A 16,633-nucleotide genomic window follows, 5' to 3' on the forward strand; every position below is an offset into this window, starting at 1 on the left:
CTTCCCGCACATATTTCCCCGTGTCTTACAGTATAACTAGGCTGCTTCTTAGACCGTACCTCCCTTTCCAACCTGATCTGACAGAAATACGTGAAATGACCACGACCTCTTAACACCGCATTCCATGATGGCAGCAATGTAATGGGTTGAAATTACGTGCTGGTACCACAGAAACAATGCCAATGTAAAGTCGATTAGGATCCTTTTTCATGGTGGACACACAAATTCCCCGATTCAACAACGTCCTATATAGACACAAAAACACTAAAGTGTTCTTGATATTAAAACGGCAAATATATTCCTCTGTTATAATTTCCCACCAACAATAATAATAATAATAATAACATGATAGTTCGGCTGTACTAGATATTTGATATATTCAAATATTCAGTCCCAAAAACACTGTTTCTAGAGAACTTGCTAAAATATCTGAAGTTAACCATCATCCTTGCTTCTTCTTAACATATTTTATCTAGGTGTAGTGTCATTACTAGTTCAGCTTTACTGGACATTTGATATATTCAGTAGATGTATCTTTTTACGACTCTATTTTACAACAAGCCGCAAAAAACCTACCGTCCCAAAAACGCAGTTTTTTTAGAGTACTATCGAAAATATCTGAAATTAGCCAACATCCTTGCTTTTTTTCTTAACATAGTTCATCTAGGTGCAGTGTCATTACTAGTTCGGCTTTACTAGATGTTAGATATATTCAGTAGATCTATCTTTTTACAACCCTATTTTACAAGCTGCAAAAAAACCTGCCGTCCCGAAAATGCTGTTTCTAGTGTATTAGCTAAAATATCGAAAATTAGCCGACATCTTTACTTTTTCTTAACATAGTTCATCTAGGTGCAGTGTGTTTAGTGTTTTAGTTCGGCTTCACTAGATATTAGATATATTGGGTAGATATATCTTTTTACAACCCTATTTAGAACCCTACTTTGCAAATCAGAAGAACTACAACTATGTTGCTGATATGTATCAAGCTGCATGGAGCGGTCCCAGGGAATTGTAGTTTTTAAAAAATATAAGTTTTTTTTCCCAGATTTGGAAGTTGTAAATACTGAATTGAAAGTACACTGTGGACTTTAAGGGGATGGTAAACACACTTGTGTAATCAGATTTTAAATATCTAATTTCTAAATGGGTGAAAATTAATTGTATCCATATTTTACCCATATCTGACAGCACCCCCAGTTGTTGACTACACTCACATGATAGCTGAGGTCAAGAGCTCTCTATAACAGTTGGTCCCATGTCTGCACCCCCTTTTGTTGCTGAGTTATAAGCACTCAAACATGCACTGAGGTCAAGGTTCAAAGGTCAATGGCTGAAAGCAGGAGCCATGTAGAATCTTCATACTGACATATGTTACTCTCCAGGTTGAGACCTTTCCAATGATGTATTTGGTTTAGCTCTACGACAAAGTTTTGATTTTGTCTTTTTTTGGACACAAGCCATGCCAGGTGTAGTTTCAGAGAGCACTTTGAAGGCCCAGTGTATAAAATGATTTTTGCTTGTTTTTTCTTTTTTACTGTAGATAGTTACTAAAATGAGTCATCCTCAGACAATACAATACTACTAAAAAGTAAAACCAAAGTAAAACCAATAATAACAATAATGAAATAAGCAAAAATAATATCGAAATTATATTGAAATTTTAAAATCTATTTACAGAGTGGAATGGTAGCCTAATAGATAACTTGGATACTATTTATTATTGTTTAGACACTTTATTATTGCTTAGATACTATTTAGCCTATTTGTTATGGTCTGCTTTTGATGCATGGTTTGGTGGTGGCTTTTGTGTTTTTCTGTTTGTTTTCCTGTCCTTCCTGGACCTGCAGGGCTGGTGTGTGGAGGCGGGGCTGACCTACTTTTCCACCACGGGTGGTGAGGAACACCTGGTTTCCATCTCACCTTGTCAACCTTGCTATAAAGCCATCTCTGACTTCACCTTGAGTGCCAGATAATTCCGTCTCATTCGGTAGTGCGTCTCTCGTTGGAGCCTTAATCATCTCGTGTGTTATGATTTGGTTTAAAGTCTGGACCCAAAAGCACGACTCAGGGAACAGGTACACAGTAAATAACAAGTCTTTAATGTTCAAATGTGCAGATTAGTGCAAGGTGGAGGGGTGGAGCATGGTCCCAGGATCCCAACGTGTTCAGTGAAGGCACCGGTGAGGAGGAGAGTGAGAGTGTCCGTGGTGTGGCGTCCGCCATGTGGTGGCGGTGCTGCGGCACGGCGCAGCAGGTTCCGTCTTCTCGAGCGTACTCACTCCGAGGGGAAACACAGGAGAGCTGACGGCGGCAGGAAGGTCCACAGGCAGGCAGTTAAGTAGCACACACGAGATCACGAGGCAAGCACAGCAATCGAGGTGGAACAAACACAGAGGCATTAGCTACACAAGCTAACAAAGCACGAGGGCAAAAACACAGAGGAGCCAGGATACAAACTACTGCGCAGACTGATGAAACGATCTGGCGACGAGTAGGGAGGAATCCAGAGGCTTTATGGAGAGGTTGATTACTGGAGTGGATTCATCTGGCACTGCCTGTGGAAGGAAGCCACGCCCATATGCACACACACAGAACAGACAGGGGGAGAAACACAGGGGGAGAAACACAGGAGGAGTAATACAGACAGGGAATGACACACACACACACATGAGGGAGAGGCTGCCATGATGAGGATCATGACAGTACCCCCCCCCCCCCCCCCCCCCTCCCCCAATGACCGACTCCAGGCGGTCTACCAGGCTTGTCGGGGTGTCTCCAGTAGAAGTCAGTGAGGAGAGAGGGGTCCAGGATCAGTCCCCGAACAATCCAGCTCCTTTCCTCGGGTCCATATCCCTCCCAGTCCACCAGGTATTGGTAGCCACGCCCCCTGAGGCAGGGAGTGTGAGGCGAACAGCAGAGGGATTAACAACTGACTCAACTTCAAACGGACCAATGAATCTGGGAGACAGTTTCTTAGAAGCCACACTGAGGGGAATATCCTTCGCATTCAACCAAACCTTTTGTCCTGGTTTGTACTCCGGAGCAGGAGTACGCCGCCGGTCAGCCAACCTCCAGTTCTGGTCCTGGGTGCGCAGGAGAGCCGCTCTGGTCTCCCTCCAGACTCTGCGGATCCTGCGGAGGTTGAGCTGGACCGATGGCACGGCAATCTCCTGCTCCTGGGAGGGAAACAGAGGTGGTAAGTAACCCAAAGAGGCTTCAAATGGTGTCATACCCGTAGCTGCTGACGTCAGGGAGTTGTGTGCATACTCCACCCAGGCGAGGTGAGTGCTCCATGAAGCTGGGTTCCGAGCACATATGCAGTGGAGGGTGGTCTCCAGGTCCTGGTTGGCCCTCTCTGTCTGACCATTAGACTGGGGGTGGTAACCCGATGACAGGCTCACTGTAGCACCCAGTGCTTGGCAAAACTCCTTCCATACCTGAGAAGTAAACTGGGGGCCTCTGTCTGACACAATGTCGGCTGGAATTCTATGAATGTGGAACACATGATCCACCAACAGTTCAGCAGTTTCAGCAGCAGAGGGCAGTTTAGGAAGACCCACAAAAGGAACAGACTTGGAAAAACGATCCACAATCGTTAGAATGGTGTCTTTACCTTGGGATGGAGGTAATCCGGTCACGAAATCCAGGGCTATGTGGGACCATGGACGGCCGGGCACTGGGAGCGGACGGAGGAGTCCAGCAGGTGGCTGATGGGTCACTCTACCGCGGGCACACACAGTACAGGCCTTGACATATTCATGGGTGTCTGAAGACATGGTGGGCCACCAGAAGTGGCGTTGTAGGAGCGTCAGGGTGCGGAAGGCTCCAGGATGGCAGGTGAACCGGGATGTGTGTCCCCACTGGAGGACCTGAGGACAGACAGAGACAGGCACAAATAAACGACCCTGGGGACCACCACCAGGATCTGGGTCAGTATGGAGAGCAGTCCTAACCACGGACTCAATCTCCCAGGTCAGAGAACCAACAAGACAGGACGGGGGAAGAATGGTGTCTGGCACAGGTGGGCTGCCCCCGTCATCGTGAAATTGCCTAGATAAGGCGTCAGGCTTAACATTCTTGCTCCCTGGCCGGTAAGTGAGGTTAAAGTTGAACCGGCCAAAAAACAAAGCCCACCGGGCTTGGCGAGAGTTCAATCGTTTAGCACTTTGAATGTAAGCCAAATTTTTATGATCAGTCCATACCGTAAAAGGTGATTCCGCTCCCTCCAGCCAGTGTCTCCACTCCTCCAGAGCCAACTTGACAGCCAGCAACTCCTGGTTTCCCACGTCATAGTTTCGCTCCGCAGGTGACAGTTTCTTGGAAAAGAACGCACAAGGATGGAGCTTGTTGTCTCCTGCAGCTCTTTGGGATAACACAGTGCCCACCCCGACGTCAGAAGCGTCGACCTCAACCACGAACTGGCGGGCAGGATCTGGTTGAACCAGGACAGGAGCCGAGGTGAAGCACTTCTTCAGCTCCCTGAAGGCATCTTCAGCCACAGGAGACCAGACAAAAGGCACAGAAGAAGAAGTGAGTTGGGTTAAAGGTGCAACTACCTGACTGTAGTTCCTGATGAAGTGCCGGTAGAAATTTGCGAAGCCCAGGAACCTCTGGAGCTGCTTGCGAGACTTGGGTTGGGGCCAGTCCGTCACTGCCTGGATCTTCGTGGGATCTGGTCTCACCTGCCCGCTCTCCAGGATGTACCCCAGGAAGGAAACAGAGGTCACATGAAACTCGCACTTCTCCCCCTTCACAAACAGCTTATTCTCCAGCAACCTCTGCAGAACCTGTCGCACATGCACAATGTGCTCCTCGAGGTTGCGGGAGAAAATCAAAATGTCATCCAGATAAACGAACACAGAATGATTCAGGAAGTCTCTCAGAACATCATTAACTAATGCTTAGAAAACGGCTGGAGCATTAGTTAACCCAAACGGCATCACGAGGTACTCGAAATGTCCCAGGGGTGTGTTGAATGCCGTTTTCCACTCATCACCCTCTTTTATACGCACCAGGTGGTAGGCGTTACGCAGGTCCAGCTTCGTGAAGATAGTTGCACCATGGAGAGGTTCAAACGCAGAATTAATGAGGGGTAATGGATATTTATTTTTGACAGTGATGTTGTTTAAGCCCTGATAATCAATGCAGGGTCTCAGGGTTTTATTTTTCTTTCCCACAAAAAAGAAACCGGCACCAAGTGGAGAAGAGGAAGGTCGTATGATACCTGAGTTCAGGGAGTCTGTTATGTAGGTTTCCATGCTTTCTCGCTCAGGTACGGAGAGGTTGTAGAGCCTGCTGGTGGGAAGGGGGGCTCCGGGCAGCAGCTCAATGGCGCAGTCGTAAGGTCTGTGAGGTGGTAATGATTGAGCCCGCTGTTTGCTGAACACCTCAGCCAGGTCATGATACACGGATGGTACAGAGGAGAGGTCTGGAGGTTATGGTGGGGTTGCACTGGGTTTACTTGAGCTTGGAGGAAGAGCAGACTTGAGACATGAGGTGTGACAGAATGAACTCCAACTTGTAATTTTACTGGCTGCCCAATCGATGACTGGATTATGTTTTTGGAGCCAGGGTAACCCGAGTACTAGAGGGGCGTGAGAGGATGGCATGATATGAAAAGATATTTGTTCTCGATGATTACCGGCCAGCAACAGTGATAGTGTCTCTGTTTGATGGGAGATGTGAGCCAGTAGCTCCGCATTTAATGCATTAGCCACGAGAGGTGTGTCAATGGGGAAAGTATTAATCAGGGTTTGTTCAACAAACTGGGAATCAAGCAAATTGGAATCAGAGCCAGAATCACCTAGAGCCTCCAGTTTAAAGGTTTCACCGTTTAGCAAAATACAGGCTTCAATGTTAATGCGTTTACGGGGTAACATAGGGACCACAGTGCTACTCACCAGAACCCCGGCTGCGACTGGTGAGGACTTGGGTTTAAACATTGAGGGCATGTGGCGAGTTGATGTCCAGGCTGTCCACAATAGATACATAGTCTCTCTTTGAAGCGCCGACTGCGCTCGGCTGGGGTTAGCTGGTTACGACCCAACTGCATGGGTTCCTCTTGTCTTGTGGGAGCAACAGACTGGTTATTAGATGCAGGAGTAGTTTCAACAGGCCAACGTGGAGCAATAGGTGAAGCAGCAGTTCCAGGGGATCTCACAACCTGTGCTCTGTCTCTGCGTCACTCTCTTAGCCTATTGTCCACTTTAATGGCTAACGCGATTAGCTCCTGTAAACTCTTGGGCTCTGCCCTACCCACGAGACAGTCTTTAACAGTTTCATTAAGTCCTCTCAAAAAAATGCTCTGGAGTGCTTTGTCATCCCACCCAAGTTCAGCCGCCAGAGTACGGAACTCAACTGAATAATTGGCCGCACTAAGAGAACCCTGGCGCAGGCTCAACAGTTGGTTACTGGTGTCATGACTGGTAATGGGATGGTCAAAAACAGACATCATCTCGTTGGAAAACCATTCAAAAGTAGCTTGAGCAGTGAGTGGATTATGCCAAAAGGCTGTTCCCCAGGCTCTAGCCCTCCCCTGTGCAGCGAGGGATAAGGCAAGGCTGTCCTATCTCAGGTCAGCTATATAGTCTAGCCATCGAGCCCTTGCTGCACAGGCTGAGGGGTCAGCTCCGTGGTCTTTCACTGCCTGGGTCCTCGGATCTTGCTCAACCTCCTACTGTATCGGCCTATGCGGATAATGTTTGTATCTTCATCACCAGCCAGAGAGATGTTCAATATTTGCAGGACACCCTGTCCCTGTATGAAGGGGCCACATCTGCATGGGTGAATTGGGCAAAAAGTGAAGCTTTGTTGGTGGGACAGTGGAGGGATCAGGCAGTGCCCATTTTGCCTGGAGGTCTTGAGTGGGGGAAGGAGGGTCTGAAAGTGCTGGGGGTGTTCTTGGGCACAGAAGGTTTTCAGGCAAAGAACTGGGAGTGTATTAGGGAGAAGGTGTGCGCGAGGTTGTCTAAATGGAAATGGTTGCTACCCCAGTTGTCATATAGGGGACGAGTTCTGGTTGCCAATAACTTGGTTGCCTCGGCCCTTTGGCACAAGTTCAACGTTTTAACACCACCAAAAAGCCTGATAGAGGACATTCAGAGAGCCATCGTGGATTTCTTCTGGTCTGGCAAACACTGGGTCCGGGCAGCAGCCCTTTATCTGCCTGCGGCGGAAGGGGGACAGGGTCTGATAAACATCCAGTCTAAAATTGCTTCCTTTCGACTCCAGACTGCACAAAGACTCCTGTATACCTCTGGCCCAGGTTGGCTCTATACAGCTAGACTGCTGCTGAGGAGAGCTGGGCGCCTGGGCTATGACAAACAACTGTTCCTTCTACAACCTGAAGCTGTGGTTCTTGCTGGACTGACACCGTTTTACAGCTCTGTGTTGCAGGCATGGCAGATTTTCCAGCTTGTACGTACCACAGATGAGACACCAGGTATGTGGCTGTTTGAGGAGCCTTTGTTTTTTAACAACCTTCTAAAGACTCAGACATTACAGTCTCCCAGTCTGCGAGCTAGCCTCAGAGAGGCTGGCTGCACCAAACTGGGTCATCTGATGAAGATGACAGCAAGTTCTGTGGACACCCTGAGAGCGAGGACCAACATCACCTCTATCAGGCTCATCACCAGAGTGGTGGAGGAAGTCCATGCCGCCCTGCCACAATCTCTGAGAGCTTTTGCAGAGAACTGTGCTTTATGTGATCAGTGGTCTGAGAACAGTGAATACAGCTTCCCCTCTCTGCTCATTTACCCAGCAGTGAGGGAGTGGCAGGAGGGAGGTGGTCAGCTGCTGTCTTTTACAACCCCTCACCTGGACACTTTTAAGGATGTAAGGAAGAAAGCACTTTACCATGTCTGCGTGAAGGTGCTGAACCTGCACTCTTTGGCAGGGCTGAAGGAGTCGAGGTGGGCTGAATTTTTTGGCACAGACGTGTCCCCGAAAGGCAGCTGGCGGTCCCTGTACAAGCTGCCCGTTGAAAAGCGGACAGCAGACCTCCAGTGGAGGGTTGTACGTGGTGCAATAGCCACGAACAGATACAGAGCGCACCTGGATCCAGGGGTTGGGGAGGAGTGCACTTTCTGTACACAGACAGAGACTTTGTTTCATTTATTTGTACAGTGTCCCCGGCTGTCAGCATTGTTTGAGCTGTTAAAAAGATGGTTTCAGGGTTTCGGGGAGGTTTTTTCTTTCAGCTTGTTCATCTTTGGCCCAAAGCACAGTGCACGGAGGAAGAGTGCTCACACACTGATTAACTTCATATCTGGTTCTGCCAAGTTGGCCATTTGGTTGACGCGCAAGAACCAGGCGCAGGGTATCACCAGTGTGGAGCCAGTGCCGGTTCTGGAGGGCTTGTTAAAAGCCAGACTGAGAGTGGAACACGCCTATTATAGGATGACGGACAACATATTGACATTTCGTCAAATATGGGCTGTTGGCGGGGTTCTGTGCTCTGTGGGGGAGGATGAGGAGTTGATTGTAAATTTCTGATTGGACAGACTTCTTTACTTGTTTTGATGGTGGTTGTTATTGTTGTTCATTAGGTCTGGCAATGGTTCAATAAAGGGATTTTGAAAACCAAAAACCTCCCCGTGAGCAAACCCAACACATAGGCAATCTTGGACCTGTCAGAACTGTAAGTAGGGAACACTAGGGAACACTGGAAAAGAAAAGACTTACAGTCACCTAAGGCTCCGTCATAACGTTCAGGGGCAGGAACGTACGGCTCACGGGGTTGCAATGTGCCCACTGGTACTGCTGGGGAGAGATTAAACACAGGTGGATTATTTGTTTGCAGCTGGTTCTCAACTCGAGCGAGACCGGAGGTAAGATTGGAGAGGGAGTCCATGATCTCCCGCAGCATCTGGTCATGATGTCCAAGCATTATCCCTTGGGATGAAACAGCATGTCTCAGATTCATCACCGGTGAACCTGAGTCTGAGTTGGCTGGTTCCAACATGGCCAGATCATTCTGTTATGATTTGGTTTAAAGCCTGGACCCAAAAGCACGACTCAGGAAACAGGTACACAGTAAATAACAAGTCTTTAATGTTCAAATGTGCAGATTAGTGCAAGGGGGAGGGGTGGAGCGTGGTCCCAGGATCCCGACGTGGCGGTTCTGTGGCGCTGGCTTGGGGTCCGCTCTCCCCTGGTGGAGTGGAGGGCAGACGGCTCCATGAGATGGTGTTTCCTCTCTGGTTCTTCCGTGCTCAGCCTTATTTTTTTCTTCTTATTTATTTATTTATTTATTAGTGGCGTTTGGATTCGGTTACAGCAGACGGATGGCAATTTGAAATGGAATGAAGCCCACAGACGGCAGACAGTAGCTACAAAATGGTAGTGGAACGCGCCCCATCTGCCCACAGCACAATGCTCTTAAAGTGATGCCACTGAATGAAGCTATGCAATGACAGAAGTGCTTACTGTATATATTGCATTTTTTTTTCCCGCCATGGCAACTATGGGTGTTACAGAAAATCTGAGCAAGAATATTGTGTCAATATATTTGTGAGGTTGTTCTTACTCTCACTAAACTCTGGTCCATTTTGTCATGCCGGCTCTAAAAGAAGCCTTCTTTAAAATTACAGGTAGCACATTAATGGTTTACCATGTTATTAAAAGGGAAATTTCGGTTTATTTCAACCTGTCTCCTATCGTCCGAAATTTGTTTCAAGTGACTAGTGACATAAAAATAATAGTTAGCATGTTAGCCATTAGCCTAGATACAGCCGGGGCGCATAGTAGCGTCAGACCTGTTAAAACGTAAGTGAACGGGCAACCTTCAAGTGCAAAGTTAGTCCACTAAACAAGCTTTTTTTCCACAAAGACCGCCTCATATCGTTAGGATAAATGTCAGAGAACATATAGAAAACGACATGTAAACATGTTGTCTTACCTTACCGGTGTGCTGCCATGTTTGTTTACCATTTAGCTCTGCTTTCCAAAGCGCGGCCGAAATATATCTCGCGAGCTCTAGATAAAGCCCAGCTGGATACTACTCCAGGTGGAGGTGTCTCGTCCTCGGTCACATCCAGACCTTGAAAATAAGGCCGCAACCGGTCCCATTCCTTGCAACAGAGGCATTCCTCTTCTGTGGGCACTGGGGCACAGCATTCACAGGTACACCACCAATCTCCAGAGCTACGCAGCCTTGCAGCAGCCATTCCTCCTCTCTCGTCCTCTACCTGTTGCGCCTCTCTCTCTCTCCTCCTCCGTTCTTCAATTTCACAAAGCTCTTCGTCAGTGTATTCTGGCTCAAATAAATAAGGGCGGCCATCAAACTCTGCAAAATCAAATTCCTCCTCCACAAAGTCGAAGTCTGGCAAAAAGTCAGCCATTATTCTATAAATCTTTCATAAAATAAATGAATGAACTTTTCAGGCTACTGTCCGGTTCTGCCTTCCAGCTGTTGCTGCTTGTTCTCGCGAGATTTCAGGCACGGTATGAGATCGCTGCTCGCGATATTTCGGCCGCGCTTTAGAAAGCAGAGCTAAATGGTAAACAAACATGGCAGCACACCGGTAAGGTAAGACAACACGTTTACATGTCGTTTTCTATATGATCTCTGACATTTATCCTAACGATATGAGGCGGTCTTTGTGGAAAAAAAGCTTGTTTAGTGGACTAACTTTGCACTTGAAGGTTGCCCGTTCACTTACGTTTTAACAGGTCTGACGCTACTATGCGCCCCGGCTGTATCTAGGCTAACGGCTAACATGCTAACTATTATTTTTATGTCACTAGTCACTTGAAACAAATTTCGGACGATAGGAGACAGGTTGAAATAAACCGAAATTTTCCTTTAATGAGTTCGTACAAACAGTGCATGAGAACAGCCTGTCACATTTCAGTGCAGTCCATCAGGAATGTGAGCTTGCGCATTGTGTTGTCACAACAGTTGAGCTAGGCTCGTCTCTTTCACTGGGCAACAATATTAATATTTTTCCTTGAGCCCTCTGCACTGGCACCTGTGCTGTGTGGCCTCTTTGAAATCAGTAAGGGCTGTTCCATAACTTCCTGTTGACGGTCCACTTCGGTGACTTAAAACAGGGCAAAGAGGTAAGACAAGATAAAGAAAACAAGAGTGGAGACTGACATAGAGCAGAAACACTGGGTTCCAGTAAAAGTGATGAAGATGATGTGCAGAGTGAGGGAGGCGGGGCATCTGAGTCCAACAGAGACCGAGAGAAAAAGGAGAGGAATTTCGAAAACGTAAGAGCTCATTTGGTTATATGACTCAGATTTGTTCAGGAAGCTGCCAGAGCTGCAGCTCTCTGAAGATGGAGGAGCTCTGCTTTCCACAACTGCTCAACACCTCCTGCAGAAAGCCCACCTCTCCTTGGGCCAACTTTGTGCTCCTTAACATTGTGCTGTACTTTATCTCTCTGCTCACTGTGGCTCTTAACCTCCTTGTCATCATCTCAGTCTCCCACTTCAGGCAAAGATTAACTTAATTTACTGATGTGAACAGCTTCTGTAGATTAGAAGAACTGTCTTTCAGTTGGTACTGAATAATGTTGCAGCTTGGACTTGTACATTAGACACATTTGACTTGTACTCTGTCTTGCTGACTGTTGACTGGTGATTTCAACACCAGATACTGCAGTAGTTGTCCACACTTAATTATATTATGATACAGATGTTGCAACCTTGGAAATGTATTTAAGACACATTTGACTTGTATTCTGCCCTTTTGCACAAACTTAACTGTGATTTTGACACCAGATATTGCAGTTAGATGTCCACATTTAACCATATTGAAACTGCAGATGTTGTCGATCAGAAAACATTTCATTATATCTGTTTTTTTTTACAACTGTTTCAATCAATTAGATCTGAGGACTTGTTGGGTTTATGAGTTTTTCCTCTTTCTCTCCAGGCAGCTCCACACACCCACCAACATCCTCCTCCTCTCTCTGGCTGTCTCAGACTTTCTCGTGGGCCTCCTGGTGATACCAGGAGAAGTCCTGCTAAAAACAGCCTGCTGGTTTCTTGGTGACCTCATGTGTTTGCTCTATTATTATGTGTCCCTCATATTTAGTTCTACCTCCATAGGAGACATGGTGCTCATATCAGTCGACCGCTATGTGGCTATTTGTGACCCTCTGCATTACACCACCAGAGTCACTGTGAAAAGAGTTAAACTCTGTGTGTGTCTGTGTTGGCTCTGTGCTGTTTCTTACTGCAGTCTCTTGTTAAAGGATGACCTGACTCAACCAGGCAGGTATAATTCCTGCCATGGAGAGTGTGTGATTGTCATGAACCACACTGCAGGAGCTGTTGACCTTGTTGTAACCTTTATTGTTCCCATTTCTGTCATTGTCGTTCTGTACATGAGAGTATTTGTTGTGGCTGTGTCTCAGGCTCGTGCCATGCGCTCTCACATCACAGCTGTCACTCTCCAGCTTTCAGTGAATCAACAAACAAAGAAATCGGAGCTGAAAGCAGCCAGGACTCTTGGTGTTCTTGTAGTTGTGTTTCTAATATGTTTCTGCCCATTTTACTGTGTCACTCTTGCAGGTGATGCCTTGGTCAGTTCTTCATCTGCATCATTTGTGCTTTATCTGTTCTGTTTTAACTCATGTCTTAACCCCTTGATCTATGCCTTGTTTTATTCCTGGTTTAGAAAAGCAGTTAAACTCATTGTCAGTCTTCAGATTCTGCAGCCTGGCTCCTGTGAGACCAACATACTGTAGAGAGGCTGTGGAGTGACTGAAATGAGGCCTGCTCCACCAAGGTTTTGAATTGAAAATCATAAAAATTGAAGTAAAATCTGTGTATATAGTACTGTATATAAGCAGTATATGAGAAAATTGTGCATTGCTCTACTCGGTGTCAGTTTCATGTAAGGATTCCAACTTGCTGTGATCCGGAAATCTACAACAAATCTATGCATCACATGGGGACACCTAATGTTGGGATCTATGCCTCATCGAGGCAGCACCATTTTCTGGGACTTAAGCCAGAATTCCACTGGATACATGTCCGTTGCGGAACGGCAGCGCTGGTTATCTGCTACGTACTCCGCCGTCCGTCAACACCCACCGGCTGCGTTTGCTGTGCGGAGTGGTGCAGCTCTGCTGGAAGACATCTCGGTGCACCTCCATGATTAGTATCTCCTCGTCCATGGTGTCAACGGGGTGAAATGACGTCTGAAAGCCTCTGACCTGTTGACTTCAGGCCTGCCTCTGCCCATTATGTAGTTTTCAAGGTATAGTGCAGGGAAATATGATCCGCCGTGAACACTGTGTATTTTATTTTGAAAATTAACCGGATGTTTTATTTTGTTTCTGTGCACGACTTCCTGCCCCGCACGATCTGCTCTGTGCTGAATTGCTGCGTTGTGCTCCGGTGGCCGGCAAAAATAGACGTCCTGCGTATCTGTTGCGGAGGGCTCCGGAGCGCCGCAGCTGAGACGGAGCTGGAATGCAGCACAGCTGCAGCCGGTGGAAACACACACATTGACAAGAATTAAATCCTATGGGCTCCGCTACCGTGCCGGAGTGCAGACGCAACCAACACGCATCTGGTGGAAACTGGGGGTTAGCCTTTACATGTGCCTGACCTTGCAATAGATCTCCAATTAAGGTATAAAAACTGCTACTGGAAATAATTAATAATTATTAATGATAATTATCAATCATGTTAAATAATGTGACTTAATTTACATGAATCACCTCTTCGGGCACCATTCCCGAAAAGGAAAAAATGATCGCCAGATAAAGATATCAGTCTCATAAAGTTCACTAAGCTATCAAGTGGAAACTTTGATTAATAACTAAGTTAATAACCATAACAAAAATTAATAGTAAAGCCTGAAGGATTTCAGAGTTCTTGACATAGCAGAGGTTGACTTTTCATTCACTCTTGTGCAATATTAAACAGACAGAAGGTATGATTCCAAAATATATTTATTCATAAAGGAAGGAAAACAACAAAACACACAAATTCTAACAAACTAACTTTATACAAGCAAGTGTGTGTATGTGTGTGTGAGTGAGTGAGTGAGTGAGTGAGTGAGAGAGATTTTTATTTTATCAATAAAAAATCAAAGTCAACATGACACAACCATCTTAAAACAGATGTAGAAAAAAACACAAGACAAACACCTAACCTCTCAGATCATTCTAGAGAGTGATTAAAAACCAGTGCCCCCTCAATCACACTACACAGAGCACATGTGAAGCACCACTGAGCCACAAACTCCTTTTCATAAGTGAATAAAATTTAAAATCAACTCTGATTCTGGCCTTCACCAAGGAAACAAACATTGACCGCAGCCCTTCATCCAAAACATTCTCTATCTGATTTTTCCTTGTCTTATAGATTGACAGTTTGGCCTGTCCCACCACAAAATTTAACAACTGCCACTTTCATGTACTCTAACCTGCACCAAAAATAAAAGCAGTTCCAAACCAGATTACATTACATTTCATAAAAATAAATCAAGTCAAACAACACTTTGAGTCTGTGGCATTCTAAATAACAGTGAAAACAGTCCCTGGCAGAAAGGACACTGAGCACAGACACCGGGATTCATTTTGCACACAAAAGTGTTCATGGCCAATGCTCCCTGAAGAAGTTGCCACTGCAGATCAGTGGACCTTTTGTTTAAAGGTGCTTTATAAAACACCCTCCGCACCGGTTTACACTCATCTTGTACATTTCGCCTCTCTCTCCACACAGTATCCTTTCTCCTGTCAGTCCAGTTTGGTCTATTCTGAGAACCAGCTCCAGAAAAGGGTCCCCCCATCAGGAAACTCTGTTCCATTAAAGTAGTCCCTGAACATGTACAGTTCATCACTCGTTAGGATTTTGGTCCAGGCATTGAAAATGTCTTTGGTGTGACGACATGACTTGATGCCAAGAAGAGCAGCCACTGCTTCTGTGTTGTGAAAACTGGGACCTGCAGCCTCCACTTTGTGCTTCAGCTGAACTGCCCCAACTGAACACAAGCACTGTGTGAGGCCAGGTCTACTGTCCTTCTGAATGTCCAGCCTGGCCCCGTGGACTAGAGGCTCCTCCAGGAGCCAGAACAACGCCGCCGCAGGTTGCAGCCTTTCCCACTGAAACAAAGTCCAGGCTTTAAACAGTCCCTTATAGAAAGGAGGCAATTTACACAAACGAATCAAGTTACAATTCATTAAAAACAAAGAGGCATCTAAACCTAGACCTGCTGCTTTTCTCAAAATAACGTTTGTTACTGGCTTCCAGATCACATCATCATTTCCTGTGAGGTATTGTTGTATGAACTGTAACCTGAATGCTGCTGCTCTGCTCTTTAAATGTACTAACCCGTGCCCCCTTCATCTTTCGGCAGGTAAAGTACACTTTGATGCACCCAGTGTAAATGACCCCCAGAAAATTTCAACATGACAGACTGTACTTTTTTGCAAGAGGCCAGCAGGGGGTTCTATACATGCTAACCTGTGCCAGAGAGTTGATGCTACCAGATGGTTAAGGATCAGCACTCTTCCTCTATAGGACATCTGAGGAAGCAACCACTTCCACTTAGCCAACTTCCAGTCCACTTTCTCTGCCACTCCCTCCTAGTTTTTCTTCGCAGTATCCTCATCTCCCAGGTAAACCCCCAGGTATTTAAAACCCCCTTAATCTTAGCAATAAGTCCAGGGCTGAGGACGAACCTTTCTAGCATAGGTAACGGTGCTCAACCCGGTCAAATGCTTTGTCTTGGTCCAAAGAAATCAGACCAACAACCAAACCCAATGAACCAGAGACGTCCAAAATATCTCTAATTAATGACACATTGTCAACAATAGGTCTGGGTCCAATGAATTACTTGGTCCATCACCTTTTTCAATCTATTGGACAGGGCTTTTGACACTATCTTGTAGTCCACACACAACAGCGAGACTGGACGCCAGTTCTTAATATCTTGGAGATCACCTTTCTTCGGTAATGAGGTCAAAACTGCTCTCCTGCAGCTCTGAGGCAGAGATGACTCCTCGAAACTCTCTGTGAAAACTTCAGAAAAGTCACCACCCAGCTCAGGCCAAAACTCTTTATAAAACTCTGGTGGGAGTCCATCAATTTCCGGGGCCTCCCCCCCCCGCCTGCATACCTTGTAATGTCATAAACAGCTCTTCAGTTGTCAGAGGACCCTCCAGCTCTTTGTTGCTCTCCTCTGCGACCCTGGGCAACCCATCACAGAAGGAGTCAAAAGCTGCCTGGTCTTCAATGTACTCAGTGGTGTACAGGTGAGAATAAAAATCCACGGCCCTCTGCCGGATCTCACTAGCGTCATTCAGCAGCTGTCTTGTATTTGAACGCAGTGCATGGATGAATCTGCTCTGTCCATTTTTTTTTCCAAATTGAAGAAGAACTTGGAAGGTGAGTCCATCTCAGCAGCACTCTGAAAACGAAACCGGACCAATGCTCCCTGTGCTTTAGAGCCCAGCACAGCAGGTCAGCCAATAAGGCTTTTTTGGATTTGAGGTCCTCAAAACAACCTAGATTTCCTGTGGACTCCGCAGAACCCTGCAGCTCCACTATACCGATCTCTAGATCTCTAATAGACTTGGTGATGTCACGAGAGACATTGAGAGTATATTGTTGACAAAGCTGCTTGATTTCCACTTTACCACAATCCCACCATTGCCTCAGTGAA

At 46.3% G+C, this 16,633-nt stretch overlaps 1 protein-coding gene across 1 annotated transcript; it reads left to right on the top strand.

Annotated features, from left to right (window-relative positions):
* The first annotated feature begins 7,569 nt into the window (after positions 1 to 7,569).
* On the top strand, positions 7,570 to 12,701 carry LOC144466779 (trace amine-associated receptor 8a-like). Its single transcript, XM_078174196.1, has 3 exons — positions 7,570 to 8,016; positions 11,247 to 11,443; positions 11,885 to 12,701. Exons 1-3 carry the CDS (start codon positions 7,570 to 7,572, stop codon positions 12,699 to 12,701), a joined length of 1,461 nt encoding a protein of 486 aa, XP_078030322.1.
* The last annotated feature ends 3,932 nt before the right edge of the window (positions 12,702 to 16,633 follow it).

Source organism: Epinephelus lanceolatus, chromosome 14, assembly GCF_041903045.1.
Source record: "Epinephelus lanceolatus isolate andai-2023 chromosome 14, ASM4190304v1, whole genome shotgun sequence".
NCBI lineage: Eukaryota > Metazoa > Chordata > Actinopteri > Perciformes > Serranidae > Epinephelus > Epinephelus lanceolatus.